This window comes from Hemicordylus capensis, chromosome 5, assembly GCF_027244095.1.
Source record: "Hemicordylus capensis ecotype Gifberg chromosome 5, rHemCap1.1.pri, whole genome shotgun sequence".
Lineage (NCBI taxonomy): Eukaryota > Metazoa > Chordata > Lepidosauria > Squamata > Cordylidae > Hemicordylus > Hemicordylus capensis.
In genome coordinates this window covers 97,129,725-97,153,033 of record NC_069661.1, presented here as the reverse complement: position 1 = coordinate 97,153,033, position 23,309 = coordinate 97,129,725, and the positions used below count along the sequence as shown (strand labels likewise).

The window sequence follows — 23,309 nt, the reverse complement described above, 5'->3', positions numbered from 1 at the left end:
TGCACTGTATGTTCCACATCAAATTACATATATTATTACTTTAATCCTCTTTCAACCTCTCTTAATCTCAATTTATATATTCTCATTTAACGTAATCATTCTAATTCTTTGTATTTGTCCTGGTTTGAATTTGTCCTTTCTGAATATTAATAGTCAAAACTGGACACAGCTTTCTGAATGATGATATTTTATCAGATTTGTAGACTTCCCCAAACTTCTGTCTCTGGGTGGTTTACAACATAAATTGAGGCATTGAGAGTTGCTATTTTATATCCCTCACATCTTTCTTCTTTGTATTAATAGGATATGATTACAGTTTTCCCGGTTTACATTTGTTACAGAATGTTGCTACGTTGACAATTAGGCTTCAGTCTTAGGATTGTTCCCTTTGCTAAGCAGGATTTGAATGGGAGACTTATGAGCAATGTAAGATATTCCCCTTGGGGGATGGGGCTGTCTAAGAAGAGCATCTGCATGCATGCAGAAGGTTCCAAGTTCCCCACCTGGCATCTCCAAGATAGGGTTGGGAGAGACTCCTGCCTGCAACCTTGGAGAAGCTGCTGCCAGTCTGTGTAGACAATACCAAGCTAGATGGACCAATGGTCTGATTCAGTATAAGGCAGCTTCCTATGAATCTAGACTAATATTGTAATCCTAGGTGCATTTTTTCACAGCAAGTCCTATTGAATATAGTGACAGTTACTTCTGAGTAAGTGAGTATAAGTTGGGCCCTAGAAATAGTTGAGCATAGCAGTTCTTAAGTTCTTATAATTTATCAATGTTATTGATAACATTGTTATATGTTTACTCAGAGGTCTCATTTAGTTCAATGGGATATAATCCCTAGTAAGTGTGTTTAAGATTTTCAACCTTAATTACCTGAAAATCTCAAAAAAGGCTGCAGTCTAAGCCTTTCATGCAAATTTAAAAACTCCCTATGGTAAAGATGGTCAGATTCTGCCATTGCTTTAAAAAACACTGAAGCAAGACTAATTTTAAAGACATGGTTCAATCTTAGTCAGGGCTCATACACTAGGGCGAAACCATTTTTAATACCCAGATTCACCACTGGAATAATCAAGAAAACATAAGTATGTGCAGAATGTGATTACCTAGTGATGAGGGGAAGATAACTTACACCTGGAGGTCTTGGAAAACTGAGGGTGTGACTTCTAGGCAGGCTTTAATCTCAGGACCTCTTATTTTAGAAATTAATAGTTCAAATAAGTTGACTTATTCTCACTGTTCCAACTTAGTGAGCAGCAACATGAAGAGTTGAAGATATTGATGAATAAAGGAAAAGAAGAGCCACTGACAACAGTACGCAGAAGATATTTTCAGAATGAGAGGTTGTGAAGGTGATGTTTAAAGGCGGGGGTCATATTAAGACAGGTGTCTGTACAGAATGCGGAGAGCAAATAGTCATGGCATGAACTGGAGGCTGGGGTTTTATACTGTTGAAGGGCACTTAGTAAACAGAACACAGCAGGCCCAGACAGAGCCTCAGAAATAGGAAATGCAATGAAGGGCCTCTAACGAAACAAGTGAATGTGTGGAGAGCCTGCTTGGTGTTAAAACCAAAATAGTCTACATTATTTTACAGTGCAGTTCTTTCCATGTTCACTCAGAAGCAAGTTCCCTTTGTATTTAATGGGGTTTGCTGCCGGGTAAGTTAAGTATAGGCTTGCAACCATCGAGTGAAAAAGTCACAGTAATCCTCCATGGAACTTCATGGTGTTAACTCTCTAAGCATGGATCCAAAGTAGATAGTTTGAGTAGACCCATTGGGCTTGAGCCCTTTCCATGAATCCAAGTCCAATACCAGTGGGAAAATGGTCATTGACTTTAATAGAATAAGTGCATACTATGTGTATTAAGTAAACACATTTTTGACCTTCCACTCACGTGAAAACTGACTTTAATGAGATGACTTTGTAGTTCTTTGTAGTTTAAATAGTGCTGTGTCAGAGGCATTTATAGTAAAAGAGGTAGGGGACCCCCCCCCCCTTATTATCATTAACAACAACAAAACAATTTGGGGTTTGGGGACAATCCTTCCAGCCGGATCTTATAGCTGTTTTCTCTGAAGTAAGTAGTAACTGTATTGAATGGGTCTTGCTCCTAGGGAGCGTGCATAAGACTGCAGATTCGGTAGGTAGTGTTAAGAGAAGACTCGTCGTCCCTTATCTGTGTCATCCATTCCTGAGCTTGGGTGCGGGTCGGGAGAAGAGGAGAGGCGGGCAGCCGAGTCTGCCCCTTCCTGCCCCAGTGTGTATGTCACTCACACTGCGACGGGGGAGGGGGAAGCGCTGCTGAGCAAGTGGCGGTGGTGTGGCGGAGCCGCTGATTGCAGCGCACTCGCAGCTTCCCCGAGCGCTGGGGGCGGGGAAAGGCATCACCGCTGCCGCCGCCACCATTGCCCGAAGTGCGGAGGCCCTGCGGAACGCGCTTTAGCAAAGCGTCGCCGGGCTTGGCTTGTTCGTCTGTCTGTCTGTGCGGGGTGGGGTGAAGCAGCAGCTATGTCGGCCGGCGGCGAGGTGGAGCGACTGGCGGCGGATTTGAGCGGGGCCGGCGCCGGGGATGAGGAGGAGGAGTGGCTCTATGGCGGTACGGACCTTTCCCCACCCCCGTGTGTGCGTTCCTGCCACCCCCCCTCCCGGGCCGTCTGCTCTAGGTTGGGCAGCGCCTTCAGGCTAATTTAGGCCCTCTGGGCGGCGGCATCCACTAGGCCTGTGTTCAATCCGCGCTGTAGCGTGAGTGACTCTCGCAGGCCACGGTGGGGCCCTGCTCTTGCCAGGCCCGGCTCCTTGGGTCCCTTCCGTGGGACCTCCGTGGCGGCCTTTTTGAGTTGGTGCTGCTGGCAGCGCCATAATCCTCCCCCTCCAACGGGCGCTGATGCATTTTGTCAACTTCCCAAGAGAGTCCAAACCACGCCAGGGAACATTCGTTGCTTTCCCAATCCTAAACGCAGGTTTAGGCACACTTGCTCGCGAGGAAGCCGCACTGAACTCGGTGGCTCTTCCGAGTAAACGTAGCTAAGGAGGGTTGGGCTGCAAGAGGGCGCGCTGGAGGGTCTGTGTGCGTCGGCCCGTGGAGTGCCAGCCCGCAGGGGATCGATTTGGGCAGCTGGGGAGGGAGGCTCACTGAGTGTTTCACCTGGAGGCCCTGTGCCAGGACTAATTAGTGCTTCTCCCTAATCCCATTTGTGTTCCTCCCTCCCCCTGCCCAGGTATCGGTCCCCTTTTAAGACTGTAACTCAGCTCCTGTAGTGGTGCACTTCTGGCCTCCCTGGAGGTGACCAAAATCTTTGAACCGGTAGAGATTTCGTCTGTTTCTGTATTGTGGTTTCAGGGCATGTCCCACGTGATATACCTTGGTAAGATCAGCCACGGGAAAGAGGGTGTTTGGAAAGCTACCAGGATCAGTGCATAGACTGTTCTAGTCTCCTTCCATCCTGTCTATACAGCAGACATGAGGAGACCCAGTTATACACAAGCATTTCTAACAGGAGAGCTGTTGCAAGAACAGAGGCTGTTATGGAGCCTCTTCCTTGGGTTTGCTTTATGAACAACTGCTGCGGAGGGGGGCATTAAACTTGTGTGCCATGCCAGTCCTAAAAATGTAGCTGTGAAGAGAAATACAATTGAGTCCAGTTGTTCTCAAAAGCAAATTGAACATCATATTTGTGCTTCAAACAGTTTATATTGAGCTTTATGAAGTGATTGAAGTTTCTATGAATAAATGGGTTATAATATATACTATCCATGAAATAGGATTTAGATTAGCATTGCTACATTTGTGATAGGTCTCCTATAATTTTCACAAGTACATAACATATAGAAATTCAACTGGCAAAATGTTTCCTGACATGGTGACAGGGTTCATAATTTTTAAAAGCAACACAAGGAAAACACCACCAGCAGTAGCTTATTGTTGCCAACTTCTGCACAATCCCCTCCACACAATCCCCTTCACACAATCCGAGGAGATCCATCTTCAGTTACCACCAACATGTCTGTTGGCGACTCAGAGGCGGGCCTTCTTTGTAGCTGCTCCTGGGCTGTGGAATGCACTCCTGGCAGAAATCCATAATCTGAGTTCATTATTGGCCTTCAAGAGAGCTGCTTGGCCTGCCCTTCCAGGGTTTTTAAACTGTTTTAAACCGTAAAGGTTTGGCCTGGTTTTCCAGCATTTTAAAAACTCTTTTGTTTTAATAATGGTTTTATGTTGTTTTTACAGTTTTTGATTTTAATAGTAATTGATTTTAGTTTTGTTTTAATGTAAACCTGAGCCATTTTTGGAAAGGCAGTATAGAAATCAAGTAAATAAATAAATAAATAAACTTGTTCTGGCCCTGCTCCTGTGCCTTTAACAGCAGCTTGAATCATAAATTGAGTAGACAAAGATTTTCCTACCCTTGAGAAAAGTCTTGAGAAATGTTTCACTTGCATAATTTCTGTGTGTTAGGCTTGAGAACTGGACTAATACAAGAGCTGGCAATTCTAACTACATATTGTATACAACAACATTGTGATTCTACAGGTTGGAATTTGTGAGGTATCCTCATTTTTGCCATTATATTTGGACATAATTCTGATATAGGTTGTTGCTTTTTGTAGATGAAAATGAAGAGGAGAGACCAGAAGAAACACCAGCCAGGTAGATTTTGTATCATTTGTGTGTCTTTATATCATTGATTATGCAGGCTGTGACAAATTCTCTTTGAATCTAGGAGCCAGCCCAAACATTTAGAAGTCAAACAATGGACACTTGACAAAATTATGACACTTTGTTACAGACATTGTGGGAGGGTAAATGGACTTCTCTTTATCCTCTTTGCAAGTAACATCCTTAGAACAGAAATGGGGCTGCCTGAGACAAATACTGATTTTGTTAAATAACTACTTGTGAATACCCTAGTCTAGATGCCACATCTAAATTTATGGGCACCATGGCTCCCTGACACCTGGGATATGTCAAGCACTGACATATGTTTGATAATTCTTTCTTATGACTTGTTTTGTATTGAAAGTTAAAGAGATCTACTATTCTTAGCTTTGCTTTATTTTTGAAATATTCCCTGCTGTGTGTGTGTGTGAGTAGAATATACCAGACACTTTCAATCCAATTTCCTACCTAGTTAGTTCAGAATAGTTGCACGATGTAATACAATGTGTTCTGTTTTGTTGTGGATGAATCACCCCTATGTAGCAACTTGTGGTACACCTGCTGTAGGAGACTTGTGTGTAGAAGCCCATTTATCTTGTTATGTCACTGGACTAGGATAATGATCTTTAAAAGTTTTCCTTGTTCTTGTTTTGGAGATTTTCCTGACTGGGTTTTAAAAGTGCCATATATACAAAATATCATTGTAAATATAAGCAGAATATAGCCAGCCTTGGAGTAGATACATGCAACAAATAAATAGATCAAAGCAATTTAATCAGTAATCAAAGGAAGATGTATGATTTCATCCAACTTTCATCATTCCTTTAATTTGTAATATTGGGATGTGTGTGTGTGTTAAAGCAGGAAGGCTGATTATGGATGGTTATTGTAGCATTTTTATTAACTGTAAAGCCTTTGTCTCAGCAAGCTCACGTGAGGGGAAAAATGCTGAATCATCCCTGCTGAGCTACCTGGCTAGGCTTCTCCTAAAACTATTCTGTATTATTGGTAGGTTCAAAATGCTGCCGCCGCCGCCCCTCTTATTGACAAAGCTTGAACCTCCCTGGGCTTGGGGTGGAATCCCAAGGAAAACACTCTTTATTTTGCTATTCGATAAGTACAAAAATCTTCCACATGCAAGCCTACATGTGGAGAAAAAACTGATAGCTGCTGTTTGTACCAGAGAGGTCCCCCTCCCTCCCCCCTTTTCCTGAGTTAAAAACCAACTCGGAGAGGCTTGTAAAAAGACAATTTTGTTCAATCACTACTGACTGCTTCCATCTGTGGCTTTCTCGGCTTTTTTAGATGCAGTTAAGAATACTTAGTAGGATTACAAAAATAGGTTGTCTTAATGCACGCTTAGTTTATAGAGTGCAGTGCCATAGGTAGGATGGTTGTAAGCTAGTGTTTCTTATTTTAATTACATTACAGGTAAACAATAATAGAACAGTATCGGGAATATGCAAATACACACACCAAAGAAACAGAAATTCTAATGCAACCCCCCCCCCGCCGCAATATTGTTTTAACAAAGATATAAACAGAGAAAAATAAGAATGGGGGGGACCTCTTACTAAACCACTTTCTCCTGCCCTAAACTTCCAAAGCCACTATCCTTGGCTTCCTTTTCCCTTGAACTCACCAAAAACTGTTGAGAATTCAAGCTTCTTGCCCTCCTGTCTTTCAAGGATTTGCAGAGTTATTCTCCTGTAGCCAACCTCCATGGCCACATGTCCTCCTGGGCACCTCTTGCCTAGCTTTCTCTAACAAAGAATTCCTTTCTTCCTGGCAACAGCTCTCTAGGTCCCACCCACCTGGTGTGCTGATTGGCTGAGCCCTGGAGTTCACCAGTCTGTCAGTCAAGACAGGGTTCACTTCCCGTTAACTCTTTAGGGGGAGGGGAATCTGACAGTGTTCCTTCTAAGGCATGCGCATGTTCATGCGCTCACACATTTTTTAATGTTCGCTCAGTTAATTCTAGATCCCGCTCAGGTTGAATCAGGAAGGCCCCATTCGGAATGCATGTGTCCTTTTACTTTCATACAATGAATTGTATGAAATTATATTATCTGTCCTTTTTATAGTATTTGATACCCACTCAAATATTTGGGATGGGGTGGTCTATATGAATTTATCCCTTCCGCTGTATTGGATGGAAGATAGCAGAATATTACATTTGTGAATCGAAATTGCCCATGCGAAAATCTGGAATCAGTGGGTCATATACTTCTGCATTGCCCCTTCTATAGGGATATACATTTTAAATTACTTTCACCTTTTTAAGGTAAGTATCTGAACAGACCTAATGAGGTTTATATTATCCTCCTCATTTCTGATCAATATGCAGATATTTCATTATCTGGATCGTGATTTCTTGCAGTGTTCCCTCTAACAGGGATTCCCAGATGTTGTTGACTACAACTCTCATAATCCCCAAGCAAAAGCTATTGCAGCTGGGGATTCTGGGAGTTGTAGGCAATAACATCTGGGAATCCTTGTTAGAGGGAACACTGATCTGTTGCATTCATAATGAATGGATTAACTCACTGATAGATTAACTAGCTCCTCGCGATGCCCCCTCTGCCCTGCACGTGCTCTGTGCTTCCGTTATTTTTGGCAGTTGAGGTGTCCTTTTACTCAGTTTCTACTTGGCCACCAAAGTGTCAACACCATGTTCTCTAGCTCCTTGGTACAAATAGATTCTTTAAGATCAGTGAAATTTACTATTGGTTGTTGCTTGGTTTTTGAACTTTGGACTGCTACACAACTATTCTTTACTGATTGGACTAAAACTTGGTGAAAGGAAATTTAACAGATGTGTTACGGGTTTGCCTTGCGGTGCATCACTATCTCGTTATGGCGTCTAAACCTTCTACAAAAATAATTTTCAAGCGCTGTGTCGAGTGCCAGGCTATGTTGCTGTCTGTGGACTACTGCAATTCATGCTTACTGTGTTTAGTAAAGCAGCATAACCCGTTGACATGTAAGATGTGTTGCTTCCCCAAACGCTGAAGAATTGAGCGCTTCGATTCTGAGCAGCGTTGGGCAATGAAGCATTTCGACCTCCTTTCAACCTACGCTGAGGCCAGGTTACCCTTCGACATCAGCATCGATGCCAAGCTTGGGATCGAGCTCAATGGTAACGTGTCTGGTGGATTCTGTAGATATGCAGTCTAAAGTCACCAAGGAGCCAGAATTTAAACAGCCAGAAACGGTGTCGAAGAAAAACCACAGGCAGTGTTCCCTCTAACAGGGATTCCCAGGTGTTGTCGACTACAACTCCCAGCATCCCCAGCTGCAATAGTCTTTGCTTGGGGGTTATGGGAGTTTTAGTCAACAACATCAGGGAATCCCTGTTAGAGGGAACACTGACCACAGGTCTAAGAAATGGAGACACTCTTCTGAGGAGGGAGAAGAGACAAAACAGTGGTAAAGAAGAAGACACCTCCTATAGTGCCTCCAGTGGACAATGATGACGAGAGCTGGATATACTATGGATTCCATAGAAACAGATTTTGGTGGAGGTGATTTTCCTACTGATTCACCAGCAGAAGTGCCTCCAAAAATGTCACTTTCGCCAACAGAGGAACTTAAAGCCTATCAAGATCAGATTAGAGAGATGGCTGAGGCGTTAGGTTTAGAGTTGAAACAGCCTGAGATACATCTAAAGGATCCGGTCTACAATATGATGACTAAGGCAAAGGCTTCACACCTAGTGGTACCCAGGTGGCCCAGTCCGCATGGGAAGTTTTACAGACGTCTACACCTATGTCGAAAAAATTAGAGGGATTGTATAGAATCCAGGAAGAGGAAAATACATACCTGGTGCACTATCCTGTATCAAACTTCCTAGTAGTTGAATGTGCAACTTAATCAAAGGGAGGACAGTGTCTTGCTAGATATGAACATTATTTATGGGACATGCTTTTCTAGGATTCCACCTCAATGTCACCAGAGGATTTTCAGGGTAAGTTTGCACAGACCTATGAGAAGACTACAGCTGTAACTAGACAGCTGCTTAGCACATTTAAACATTTAGCAGAGACTGAATCAAGAGCCATGACGATGGCAGTAACATTACTGTGTGGTTGTGATCCACCAACCTACAGCAGGACATGCATGATCGTGTGGAGCATTTACCATATGATGGAACAGGGCTTTTTTCTGAGAGTACTGACTCTACAATGGAGTCTTGGAAAAAATCAAAATACACTCAAAGACATTTATGGCATGCCTGTACTTCTACATCAGCCCATTAACAGTTATACGGCTGTCAACAGCAGCGTTCTACCTTTAGGCATCAGGAATGGAAGGATTTCAGATGGCAATACTGCTCATATCATAGGAACAAGGGCTTGGGACAATAGAATAATGGACAGGCTACTAAACCTAATACAGAACAGAATAAGCAGACACTTTGATGGGCAGTTCTATCCACTGCAATTAAAGCCAAAGACACCAGTAACACCGCCCAAGGCTCACAACATTGGCTTTGTGGTTGCCAACAGTTCCATCAAGTTGGCAAGTCATGCTCAAGCATGGCACTACATAACACCAGACCAATGGGTGCTAAATATTATAGAGACTGGTTATGCAATAGAGTTCAAAGCTTTATCTCCATTTACCGGGATGAGGTACACAAAAGCAACTCCTGTGTTGGAAAATCCTCAAGAGAGATGGGAGCATTTGAGTAATTATGGACCTGAGGGAACTCAATGTGTAGGCACACAAGTTCAGAATGATGACGTTGCAAGGAATACTACATCTCCTTTGCAAGGAGGAGTGGGCGGTAACATTAGACTTGAAGGGCACGTATTTCCATGTCGGAATACGGGAGAACCATCGCAAGTATCTAAGATTTACAGTGGGCGATGTAGCATACCAATATACTGTCCTTCCATTTGGATTGTCACCTGCTCTGCATGTGTTCACAAAGGTGATGGTGGTAGTGGTGGCATGCTTTCAAATGGAGGGCATTGTGATCTTACCATTTTTAGACAACTGGCTAATGGTCGGTAACAAAAGAAAAGTTACGTTCGCAGATCGAGTTTCTACTGCAGCTTCTAGAGGACCTGGGCATCAATGTCAACTGAAAGAAGTCGAATCTGGAACCACAAAAATGCATATATTAAATCCAGCATTCTCTCTAAGGCGTGCATGCGCTCACACGGTTTTTTATATCCGTTCAGTTAATTTTAGATCCCGCTCAAGTTTAATCAGGAAGGTCCCGTTCTGAATGCATGTGCACACACATTGCCTTGATACTGCCACCCAGAACAAAACTCATTCCTCACAAAGATGAAAAAGAAAGAGAGAGAACACTGGTTACATTGGTATGGTACTGGATATGCAGTTAAAAGGGGCATTCTTACCAATGGACAGTTATCAGCAAATCGGAAACCTAGTTCACCTTAAATCCACTGCAACCGGCAGAAGCTGTTCAACGGCTAATGGGTTTGATGGTTTTGTGCAATGCGACCGTGTGTTATACATGTCTGCGGATGTGAACACTGCAGATGTGGTATTGAAGAAACGTCCGCCCCAATGTGGACAGCCAACGAAAGATGCTTATGGTCCCACAAAATGCACTGAACTCAGCGGTGGTGGACAGTGCAGTTGAATCTTCAGATAGGAGTGTCTTACGAACCCTTGATCCCCACATGATGGGTGACAACAGATGCCTCCTTGTAGGGATGAGGAGGGCACATTGCGCCAAGAATCAGGTGCAGAGACAGTGGAAGCAGCACCAGGAAAAGGAAAGATTGTGTCGTCAAGTCAGTGTCTACTCCTGGCAACCGCAGAGCCATGTGGTTTGCTTGGTAGAATACAGGAGTGGTTTACCATTGCCTTCTCCTGCGCAGTATGAGATGATGCCTTTCAGCACCTTCCTCTTCTATATCACTGCTGCCAGATATAGAAGTTTCCCATATTCTGGGAAACATATCAGTGGGGATTCAAACCAACAGCCTCCTGCTCTCTAGGCAGGTTGCTTCCCTGCTGTGCCATTAGGTGGCCAGCAGCACCAGAGTCATATGCGTATAAACCAGTGTTCCCTCTAAGGTGTGCACACGTGCATCCGCTCACAGATTTTTTTTGATATCCACTCAGTTAATTTTAGATCCCTCTCAGGTCCCACTCTGAATATACGTGCACACATACTGCCTTGATACTACCACCCAGAACAAAATTCATTCCACACACAGATGAAAAAAATTAGAGAGACCACTGATATAAACTGTCTGGAACTACTAGCTGTGTTCGAGGCTTTAGAAGCATTCAAACTGCTGCTTCAGAGAAGAGTGGTGCAAATCCATCTGGACAATACAACAGCAATAGCGTATTTAAACAAACTGGGAGGAACAGTGTCCTGCCCCCTCTGCTTGCTGAGTCTGCAGATATGGGAATAGTGCATAGATAGAGAAATTCACTCTTTAGCCATCTACATAAGGGGTGTAGACAGTGTGCTTGTGGATGACCTCAATCATGCGAATCAACAGTATTAACACCACGAGTGGGAATTAAACACCACATACAGTGGGTATTGAAAAGAATCACCCCCTTGGATAGACCTTAAATTCTGGTTCCCTTACATCCTGAAATGAAAACACAAAGAAAATTCCCTTCACCAGCTGTACTTATCCAATACAACCTATAACACCCAACTGAAAAACATCACAATTACAGTCCAGAAAAAGTGTCAGAAACAAAAAACAAGAATTACTGAGATTGAAAAAGGATCACCCCCCCAATGTCAATATTTTGTTGAACCACCTTTTGCTTTAATAACAGCCTTGAGTCTGTTGGGATACTTCTCTATCAACCTTGCACATCTAGACGGAGCAATATTTGCCCACTCCTCCATACAGAACTGTTCAAGTTCGGTCACATTGGATGGTAGGTGTTGGTGGACTGCTATCTTCAAATCTCTCCACAGATTTTCTATGGGATTTAGGTCTGGGCTCTGACTGGGCCACATGAGGACGTTCACATTTTTCTCCTTCAGCCACTGTGTGGTCAATTTTGCTGTGTGCTTCGGATCATTGTCATGTTGAAAGGTGAATCTTCTGCCCATCCTCAACTGTCTGGCAGAGGGTAGCAGGTTTTCTTCCAGAATCTGATGGTATTTGGCCCCATCCATTTTTCCTTCTACCCTAACGAGAGCCCCAGTCCCTGAGGCAGAGAAACACCCCCACAACAGGATGCTGCCACCTCCATGCTTCACTGTAGGTATGGTGTGTTGTGGAAAAAATGTGGCTTGTTCGGGAGGGTCGCAAGGAGAAAGCCACTTCTCAAGAAAGGCCACATTAAAGCTCATTTGAGCTTCGCCAGAAGGCACCTTGAAGATTCTGATGCCAAATGGAAAAAGGTCTTATGGTCAGATGAGACCAAGATTGAACTATTTGGCCTCAACACCAAACAGTACACCTGGCGTAAATCCAACGCAGCTCACCATCCACAACACACCATACCTACAGTGAAGCATGGAGGTGGCAGCATCCTGTTGTGGGGGTGTTTCTCTGCCTCAGGGACTGGGGCTCTCATTAGGGTAGAAGGAAAAATGGATGGGGCCAAATACCGTCAGATTCTGGAAGAAAACCTGCTACCCTCTGCCAGACAGTTGAGGATGGGCAGAAGATTCACCTTTCAACATGACAATGATCCGAAGCACACAGCAAAATTGACCACACAGTGGCTGAAGGAGAAAAAAGTGAACATCCTCATGTGGCCCAGTCAGAGCCCAGACCTAAATCCCATAGAAAATCTGTGGAGAGATTTGAAGATAGCAGTCCACCAACACCTACCATCCAATGTGACCGAACTTGAACAGTTCTGTATGGAGGAGTGGGCAAATATTGCTCCGTCTAGATGTGCAAGGTTGATAGAGAAGTATCCCAACAGACTCAAGGCTGTTATTAAAGCAAAAGGTGGTTCAACAAAATATTGACATTGGGGGGGGTGATCCTTTTTCAATCTCAGTAATTCTTGTTTTTTGTTTCTGACACTTTTTCTGGACTGTAATTGTGATGTTTTTTAGCTGGGTGTTATAGGTTGCATTGGATAAATACAGCTGGTGAAGGGAATTTTCTTTGTGTTTTCATTTCAGGATGTAAGGGAACCGGAATTTAAGGTCTATCGAAGGGGGTGATTATTTTCAATACCCACTGTACCTAGCAAGGCTCTTCGACTGGTGGGGTCATACATCGATAGACTTGTTTGCGACTGCTGCCAGCAGAAAGTGTCGGAGATACTGCTCACTTGCAGGACTCGGCAAGGGATCTCTGGGTGATGCGTTCCAACATGTATGGAACAGGGGGCTTCTTTCCCTGTTCCCACCACAACCATTATTAAATCGTGTACTGGCACAAATGTTACAGGACAATCAGTTGGAAATTCTAGTGATGCCGTGGTGGCCCAGGCAGCCATGGTTTGCACCGCTTCTCAAATTCTCAAAGGTGATCTTCCATAGATCCCCACTCTGGCCAGACATACTGGTCTGGGATGGTGGGGGTGAGGGGCAGTACATCACCCAGAATTTAAAAAAATCTATGGATAACAGCGTGGAGGGTCAGATTTTAGATGAGATATTACTTAATAATAGAAGGTCGTCAACTAGAAAGAATTACTACAATAAATGGGAAAGATTCAGAATGACGTGAGGCAACTTGGATTCTTTCCTAGGAAAGCCTAATTGAGATGGGCCTTGCTTTATATGACCTCGTTAAAAATTAAGGGGTTAGAAAATGTATCTCAAAGTTCATTTGGCACCTATTTCATCAGAATACTAGGATGGGATGGTGCAACAGTATTCTCCCATCAGGATTGCAAGAAGTTCTTAAAGGGACTAAACAACTTGCATCCCCCAGTTAAGAAGCCAATGGAATAATGGATCTTGTCCCTGGTATTGTCATCGCTAACTGAGCAGCCTTTTGAACCAATCAGAGATGCATCTTTGAAATAAAAAAAAATGAAAACTCTCCTGATTGCGATTACTACTGCAAGGTGCTGAGCAAACCGACTGCGTTGAGAGCAGGCAGACCATACACTCAGTTTTATCCGCATAAAGTAGTTATGCGCATGGATCCACAATTCTGTCCTAAAGTGCTGACGGAATTCCATTTGAATGAAGATACAATGCTGCCTACCTTCTTTCAAAACCGGAAACAATGCTGTAAAGAGCGCTACATTCCTTGCGGCATTCATTGCTATCTGGAAAGCACAAAAGACATAAGAAAGATAAATAGGCTAGAGGAAAGCCAAGGGACAACCAATATTGAGACGAAGGCGTGTAGCTGATTGTGTTAGCATACAAACAACAGGGGGTGGCTCCTCCTTATACCATACAAGCTCATTCTGCAAGGGCTTATGCATCTTCAGCAGCCCATCTATCAGGAATTTCTGTGGCTGATATCTGCACAGCTGCTACATTGTCATATCAGCAGTCATTCATAAAGCATTACGCCATTGACCTGTGATTGGCAAAAGAAACAGGCTTTGGGAGGAGTGTGCTAAAGTGTGTGCTGCCATAGTCATGGCAAATCACCCATTCATTATGAATGCAACGGATCACGATCCAGATTATCAGGTTGCTCATCTGTAACTGATGATCTGGTAGTGATCCGTTATATTCATAAGACCCAGCCTAACCTCCCCGCAACAGTAGCTTAAAGCAACATACTTACCTTACAAGGACACTAAGAGATCATCAACAGATGGTGGTCTACAAGAAACTGAGTAAGAGGATGCACCAACTGCTGAAAACAATGTAAGCACAGAGCATGTGCAGTGCAGAGGGGGCGGCACAAGGAGCAAGTCAATCTATCCGCAAGGTCAGAACCCATTCATTATGAATACAACGGATCACTACCAGATCATCAGTTACAGATGAGCAATCTGTTTTAATGTTACGAAGTTTTGTGTAGCTGCTTGCAGAATTTGAAAATGGTGTGTAAACATTCATTGAAGTAGACTACAATATGTAATAATCTAAGTAAATCAGAGGTCTTTTAACATATATATGCTGTTGTGTTGTGGTTTTTATTGCTTGTATTCTATATTGTTTATCTATCTTGTTATGACTGATCAACAGACCATAACAAGGATTTGATTTATATAAATTTACAAAACCAAATATTTGACCTGCTGTTAAATCTACTGTTTTATAAAGTTATTTTGACAGCATCTGCTGTCTTTTTGTATGTAATATATAATTTGCATAAATTAGAATATCAAAATGTATATAATTTATTCTTTCCATATTAATTATGCTATGTATAAAGCTAGCTTTACATCATTTAAACCAGTAAATTATACATTCCTTTGAAGATCCACTCTAACAGATAAGTGGTGGTATTTAATGGGCCAGATCACAGTTCTGTATGCTGGGTAGTAAAATGCAGCACACCTACTGCTGATTCACATTGTCTGTCACAAACCCCATTAAAATAATTGGAACACAGTGCTACTGCTCTGCTTGTTGGTGGATTTCATTTTAGTTTCCATGAATGTAGATTTTCCCCCTAAAACATGCCTTTCCCCTCCAACAAAACAATAATAAATGTATATGAAATTTGAATAATTCTTTTTACATAACTATTTTTAAATGATATTTTAATTCACCATAACACCTAATAATTAGTTAATGCTTTTTATTTTTAAGTGTTCCTCCCACAACTGGAAATGAAGAAGAAGCTGCTGAAAATGGTGTCGTGAAAACGGTAGCATTAATTTTCTAGAATACTTGTATCTTCTTATACTTTGTTTGTGAGAATACTACTTCTGGCAGCCTGCTTCATTATCTTTCTCTATTCTTTTATCTACTGCAGTACTGCATTTCAGTCAATAATAAATGATTATGAAATAAATGTGTTTAGTATGGTAGCAAAAATACTTAGTTCATTCTGAGCTCCTTTGTTATATAATCTGCTTTGGCTAATACTGAGCTCACAAGCTACAACATCTGAGAGAGAGGCTAGGGAGAGAGAGAGAAGTAAACCTGCACAACATAAGGCCAGAGGGCTGGATCTGACCCATGCTTTTTGTTGGCCCACACGTAGGAATACTTTGCAGGAACCATGAAGAGCTCTTGACCTGTTCAGCTGACAAGCAGCAGTAACTCAGTGCAGTTGGCTGCTCTCACTTGCATTAATATTTTTATTTTTAATATAATTCATGTGCAGAATATTGACCTTGCCCCCAAGTCATGGTTGGTTCAGCCTCACAAGGGCATTTGAGTTGTGCACCTCTGATCAAAACTAACATTGTGTAAGGGCCAAATTATGTTACATTCAAATGTGTGTAATGTGGCCCTGACAGCTAGCAGCTTGTTTAGCTCCAGGAGTAGCCAATTTTGAGTGAAGACGCAGCAGATGAGGAAAGGGTGCTTGCCCTTTTTCCTCACTGGCAGCTTTTCTGCTCCAAATCGCTCCCTTAGTTGCTTTCTCCTCTTCCCCAAAGTTTGTGTCTGGAACACCTTAGAGCAGTAATCTCCAGTGTTTTTAAAGTGAGGGCAGCAGCTGCTGAGAGGGCTGCTTCGACTGAGTCGTAGGGAGAGAACCAGCTAGGACCGTGGTGGTAGTGGCGGGAGGGAGGGAGAGAGTGCAAGCACCACAACAAGACGGGGGGGGGAGAGAGAGTGCCACAGCAGTGGTGGGGGGGGAGAGCTCTGCAGCAGGCACGATGGCAGAAGAAGGGGAGCAAGAGAGAGCCAGTGGCAGAGATAACGTGGCTGGGATAGCAAAGAGAGCCAGTGTGGTGTAGTGGCTAGAGTGCTGGACTAGGACCGGGGAGACCCGAACTCAAATCCCCATTCAGCCATGATACGTGCTGGGAGATTCTGGGCCAGTCACTTCTCCCTCTGCCTAACCAACTTCACAGGGTTGTTGTGAGGAGAAACAGAAGTATGTAGTACATTGCTCTGGGCTCCTTGGGGGAAGAGCAGGATATAAATGTGATGATGATGATGATGATGATGTGGCTGAGGTAATGGTGGTAGGGATGGAGAGAGGGAGGAAGCATGCACCATGACAGAAGGAGCAAGAGAGAGATAACAAATGGAGTGGCTGAGGGGACTAAAGGAGGATGGAAGAGGCAAGCCAGGGGGTGCCACTGCGGGGTCTGTGCATGCCACCATTGGTCTGCAGGCCATGAAAAGTAGAGCAGTGCCTTAGGGGGGAAAGTGGGTGTGAAGCGTGAAAACAGCTTCTCCCCATCCACTTCTTCCTACTTAAAATGTGTCACTCCTGAAGTTGCTTTTTGGCAGAAAAAGCAGACATCGGGGCTGCATTATATACATTTGTGTGTTAAAATGTAATTTGTTCCAAGCAATAATATGCTTCATCCATCAACTATATTAACCCATCAACTAGTTAAAATTGAAGAAAAGAGTAAGATTGGGATGATGAATAATTGCAAATGTAGTGATTATTTGTGAACTGCATAATGATTTTATTCATCTGTATGGCAGGAGTGGGAAACTGTTATTTTGTAATGGCAGAAATTGGTTTCTCCTCAAGTTTTTTCTGGTCTTCCTTTGTTTCCACATTTGTTGCAAATCATTGGCTAAGCCTCTACTAGCTTTAGCAGTGGAAGATTACAGTGCACATAGACACCCTGAGATTCTGAAGCCAAATTTAATGTTTAATAGGAACCTATAACATCTTTCTGCTTAGAGATACTTCTGTTCGACCCGAGCACACCCTCATTTTTCTTTTTCATAGATTTATGTTTTTTAAAGTAGTAAATGCTGTCCAGAATATAAATAACATCATAAATTGGCAATCATTTGTTCTCCAATGGGATGTGTTTCGCTTGTTTAATTTGCTCTTGATGATGATTTAATTACATTTAATGCCTAATCATGATCTTTTATTGTAGAAAGTGGCAGAGGCAGAGGATGATAGCGACAGTGATAGTGATGATGACGAGGATGATGTCCAGGTCACTATAGGAGATATTAAAACAGGAGCCCCACAGTATGGGTAAGTTATTTGCTGACATTAAGGTTCTCAGTTTTGTGACACAATGTTGGTGGCTCTGATCTAAGACAGGCCTGCAAACAGCCTATTGTCTTTTTACTTGTAACAAATAAGGTTGCCTCCAGGCAGGGAAACATCTGAAAAATTGGAAAGTTGGATTTTAAAAAGATCTTTCTCTGTGGCTTGCAAATGATTAGCATATATATATATGCATGGACAGTCTGGCAAGTAAGTAATTTTAATGGACTAGGCACTTTATCTGGGCTTAATTACTAGTCTGACATAAGGAGAAATTATATATAAGCTCAAGACATGAAGAGAGCTGCTCTTGTGGTAGCAAACATGACTTGTCCCCTTAAGCTAAGCAGGGTCCACCCTGGTTGCATATGAAAGAGAGACTAGAAGTGTGAGCACTGTAAGATATTCCCCTTCAGGGATGGAGCCGCTCTGGGAAGAGCATCTAGACTCATTTCTTCCCTGGCATCTCCAAGATAGGGCTGAGAGAGATTCCTGCCTGCAACTTTGGAGAAGCCGCTGCCAGTCTGTGTAGACAGTACTGAGCGAGATGGACCTATGGTCTGACTCAGAATATGGCAGCTTCCTATCTTCCTATGTTTGTGAACTGATCACATTGGCTTCTTTAGGACTCCTCAATAGTGCTAATAGTCCCTTGTTAGGCAGTTAGGAATGGTAGATTAACTTTCACTAGATGTCATGAAAATGCAAATGTTGTTATGGGGTAACTCTGTACCCCCAAATTGGCCAGTCTTGGCAACCACAGGAGTATTTACTTTTGAAGGCGCATCTATTATGCTATGCTCTCCTCCTCCTCCTGTTCTCTTGCTTGATCTTCACCCTTTAATGTCCTTGCTGGTAAGTAAGGATGTGTGAACCAGCTTGTGGTCGAGCCGGTTTGCCATCTAACCAAGCCAGCTCGAGGGCTCACTCAGGGCGAGTTCAGGGCTCTAAAGAGTTTTGGTTTAAACGTGCACGCACACACACACCAAAAAAACCCACCTCACGCAAATGGACGTATGCATGGCAGCCTCCAAAATGACCACTGTGATCACAGTGGCCAAAACAGCCTGAAAAGGGCTGAACTGCCACATATAAGACCAGGGGGAGGCCGGGGAGTTGGAACCACTAGAGACTTTGTCCCCTGCTGCGGCAGCATCCCCAGAGGCTGCCAAATCTGGCTGTAAGTTTAAAACAAATGTTTAGGGTTTTTTGTTTTTAGATTATATTTTGCACTTCAGAACCCCAAACTGGCTCGAATTCATGCCAGGGTTCTAGTTCTGAGTGCCAAAACTGAACATGCCCGGTTCGAGTCCAGTTACCCAAACTGAACCGGGTAAACAGGTTTTGTGCACGCCAGTGAGGGTTAAACAACCTTTCTTTTTAAGGATAATTAATATATGTTAATGTTTTAGGTATGGAGCAGCACCTGTGAATCTCAATATTAAAACAGGAGGACGGTCTTATGGATCTTCTGGTAAGCATCTTTTATGCTGTCATAAATAGAAAATGGCAGAAAAGATGGAGCATTCTGTACTGAGTATCCCATTCATTATGGCATAATAGGGTATTATAAAAACTATAAGAAAAATAGGGATGCATTTATACAAGATTGTAAAGATGTTCATTTTAGCCTTTTTGCATCCTCTCATAAGGGATGCAGACTCACAAGGTGAGTTACAATTAAAATAACCTTTGAAATAGATTATGTTGAGAGATACCCTAATGTCTGAGATCTCTACTGTCCAAACTCAACATTCACTCCAAATTTTGAACATTAAGCAGTTAATTACAATTGTAATTTTTCGTACTCTTGATTTCTTTCCTGTTTCTCTATAGCCAGCTTATTCACTATTTTTAATTATATATCACAGTCTTTTAATAAAATACTATTTTAATACAAGTAGCAAATAGTTTAGTTTTAATGTGGACTGTTGATAGTGTTGTCTTTATGGTTATGTGAAGTTAATCTTTTAATATTTCTTGATAGGGGCAAAAGTGAAAGGCGTTGATCTCGACGCCCCAGGAAGCATTAATGGTGTTCCACTATTAGAAGTTGATTTGGATTCCTTTGAGGATAAACCTTGGAGAAAACCAGGTAAGAGGTCTTGGGTTGAAATATCTGTTGCTATAGAAATCAGTGATTGTATAGGTGAACAAAAATGTTACTTTCCATGGAGAATGTGAGGCTTTCTTCAGTCGGAGGTACAGTGCTTACTTGTGTAGAATCATATGAACACAACGTGTAATTAAGAAGCTAAATTGCTGATGTTTGTGAATAAATATTACACAAACAGTTGGATCTTGAACAACGAGAATATCTCAGTGCATCTGTTTACAAGCATCCATCAGCAAACTAGGCTTAACATGAGTGTTGTTTCATGCCTATTTGGAATTTTCTGCAGTTTGAGCTTAGCTAATAAGCTGTTTGGGAAACCACCCTCTCCTTTGAAGTACAGCTAATTAATTCTTGCTGGTAGCTGCTGGCATGTCTTGTAGAACATAAAGTAGTATGTTATCGGAAGATGCTGCTTTTTGTAATGTTTCTTCAGCGATGCTTCATTTAGACATACTAGCACCTAGAGAGCTTGGTGAAATAGAAAGGCTGGAGTCTTTTCCTTCTTCCATGTCACTTGCATTTCACTTGAATGCTTTCCCCCCACTTCCTTTTAAGGTGCTGATCTCTCAGATTATTTCAATTATGGCTTTAATGAAGATACCTGGAAAGCATACTGTGAAAAACAAAAGAGGATACGAATGGGACTTGAAATTTTGCCAGTTACCTCCACTACAAATAAAATTACGGTAATAAATAGAATCTATGACATACCAAATTATGGAAATTCTTTTGCCTTCTGAAGTTGGCATAGTGCTATATCCACAGTAAGTGTTAGAAGCCTTTGTGTGGTTCAAAAAGTTCATACCTTTCCTTCCTATCCCAATCATCCAGAAACTTTGCTCCATTTCTTTCTTGGCCTTTTGTGTTGATAGTGTGGAACCACCAAGCTGTAACTAGCTTGTAACCTTTTGTTGGTTGTAATGTAGCCCATCAGTCCATAATGTGGTATTTTAATGGGCAATGTGTTATTTAACTTAGGCCGAAGACATTGCTATGGAAGTAACGCCAGGGGCAGAGATTCCAGAAGGGAGATACAATCTTTTTAAGGTGAATGTTGGTAAACTTTCCTTAGTCACTCTAATTACTGTTTGCCATATCACTTCCAAAGGTTTGAGTCTAAGCAGAAGTGGACATACCTATCTTTTCCAAGTTTTTTTTTTTTAATGTATCTTCTGGATGTGCTGCATGTAAAATTCTGTATTTTACTTGTGCTGCTGCAAGCCTTTGATTTGATGGCCTAATGTACTAATTACTGCTATAACAGCTACTTAACTTCTTGTATTCTGCATCCTTCTAGTAAAATGAATAGTTGCTTTTAAGAAAGTCTAATAAGAGTTTAGATGTTTTTATTATTTGTTCAAGTAAGGAAGTATGTCAAAATATGAGCATGAACAAAATATGAACCAGTTGGATTGATGGTTTCTCTTCTTTCCCCCAGATCACTTTTATATTCTTGGAGACCCGCTGAGTTCTCCAGAAACTAGTTTGGTGGCTGGGGCAGTTGACCACCTCATTGAGATCATAAAATTGGCAATGACTGGCAGTAAGGTTAGGGATCTGCAGTTTTTGTCTGGCCATTATTTGTAGGAGCCATTGACCCCTCTCTCTGATATGCATAGAGCTTGGGGCTTTCAAGGCACTGACAAGCCATAATAAGTCTGTTCCTATGTGTCTGTAAAACCCAGCCGGAGGAGAGAAATGAGACCTAACCCCTTCCCCAACTTCTGTGCATGCTAGAGGACTTGGGGAAAGGGGTAAGATTTTTATTTCTTTGCTGGCCAGCATGGAGTGGGAGATTCTTCTGTCCCTTGAGTTTTCTGTGAAGTATCTCACTTCATGCTGGGTCAAGAGCAGATGATCGCCAGGATCAAATTTATAAGTTGCCATTGGCTATTTAGAAACTTAGGAAGCTGTCATATACCGAGTCAGACCATTGGTCCATCTAGCTCAGTATTGTCTACACCAGGCCTGCTCAACTTAGGCTCCCCAGCAGTTTTTGGACTACAACTCTCATGATCCCCAGCCATAGTAGCCAATAGCCAGGGATTATGGGAGTTGTAGGCCAACATTTGCAGGAGGGCTGAAGTTGAGCAGCCCTGGTCTACACAGACTGGCAGCGGCTTCTCCAAGGTTCCAGTCAGGAGTCTCTCTGAGCCCTATTTTGGAGATGCCAGAAAGTGAACTTTGAACCTTCTGCATGCACACATGCAGATGCTGTTCCCAGAATGACCCCATACCCTAAGGGGAATATCTTCCAATGCTTACACGTCTGGTCTCCCATTCAAATGTAAACTAGGGTGTACCTTGCTTAGCAAAGGACAATTCATGCTTGCTACCACAAGACCACCTCATTTGTAGAGTCTTGCATTAAAGGCTTTACATTAATGAAGCACATATACTTCTATTTATTGTACAATAACATTAGTGGAGGATGCCACTGAGAAATTAGAGTGCTTCCAGGAAAAAATCCACTCAAGAAAGTAACTGTGATGCTTTGCCTTTCCAAAATTTTGATGAGAGAAATACATTAAAGCATATGAGATGTTGCCTCTTTCCCTCAGAAGTGAAACCTTTAAACATTGTTAAAATTTGGTTGAGCCACCAGGGCACAGGTGAAAGTTGCTTTGTAGTCTGGATCTGACCCCTATAGACAACCTACTGGGAATCCTTATTCTGCAAAATTGTCTAAAGGGACTAGTTTCAGAATGCAAATAAGGGTATTGGTTCACTCCCCCTCCTTTATTTTCCCATTATAATAAGTGGGAAGTATCTTATCCTTGTACTTTGGCTAAATAGCAACATATGATTTTCCTGTTCATTCTGCATATTATGGGAAGTGAACTTGTGCAAAGAATTTTGGTGGGATATACCATCAAATGCTCTTACTATCCCTTTCATCCAGCCACATTTTCCGTTCTTGATCAGTATACAGTGGTCATCCAGCACTAGATGCAAAAGATCTGGTTGAAACTAAACCTAGACAAGGCTGAAATACTGATAATTTGAAATGGACTTCTCCTGGTTTGTTTGTTATCTATTATGTTTTTATGTTCTTTCTCCAAGGAGTTCAGGACAGCATGTAAGTCTCATAACAATTCCAATAATTGCCCAAGGCCACCTATTGAATTTGATAACCAAGTGGGGATTTGACCGATAGTTTCCCACATTAAAATCCAGCATGCTGACTGCTACAGCATACTGACTCCTTGTATGTATGAGTAGATTTGGGGTGCCCCTGAACCCATTATTGTGATTACATTGCATTGATGACCAGTAGTGTTTACCAATCTCTGGTTAGAACGCTGCAGTCCTCTGCAATTCTAGTTTAGTTAGTCAATCGTGCCTTTTATGATATGATGGCTAAATGTGCTGCCTTGAGACAAGAGTGTTCTTTCTGAAATTCTTATGTTTTAGGATCCCTAGCAGCAAACATTGCATCAATACTCCTTATAGTAGCAATTTGGATTCCCATACTGGAGAGTGTGACAAGATATGGTCTATTCTTTAAAGACCTGGAAGATAGCACTGCAATA

At 42.3% G+C, this 23,309-nt stretch overlaps 1 protein-coding gene across 10 annotated transcripts in view; it reads left to right on the top strand.

Moving 5' to 3' along the window:
* Nucleotides 1–23,309, top strand: part of FIP1L1 (factor interacting with PAPOLA and CPSF1) — a 70,861-nt gene that overhangs the window by 1,780 nt on the left and 45,772 nt on the right. For 2 of the 10 annotated variants that reach the window (XM_053258331.1, XM_053258330.1), the window contains exons 2-9: nucleotides 1,257–1,358; nucleotides 4,620–4,659; nucleotides 15,326–15,383; nucleotides 17,542–17,645; nucleotides 19,073–19,134; nucleotides 19,648–19,755; nucleotides 20,332–20,462; nucleotides 20,755–20,823. In XM_053258331.1, the coding sequence (XP_053114306.1) occupies nucleotides 1,343–1,358; nucleotides 4,620–4,659; nucleotides 15,326–15,383; nucleotides 17,542–17,645; nucleotides 19,073–19,134; nucleotides 19,648–19,755; nucleotides 20,332–20,462; nucleotides 20,755–20,823 (588 nt within the window). In that variant the 5' untranslated portion in view covers nucleotides 1,257–1,342. Of the gene's footprint in view, nucleotides 1–1,256; nucleotides 1,359–2,243; nucleotides 2,608–4,619; nucleotides 4,660–15,325; nucleotides 15,384–17,541; nucleotides 17,646–19,072; nucleotides 19,135–19,647; nucleotides 19,756–20,331; nucleotides 20,463–20,754; nucleotides 20,824–23,309 lie in introns of those variants that run through there. The other 8 variants (XM_053258328.1, XM_053258323.1, XM_053258326.1 and 5 more) reach the window with 7 other exon arrangements.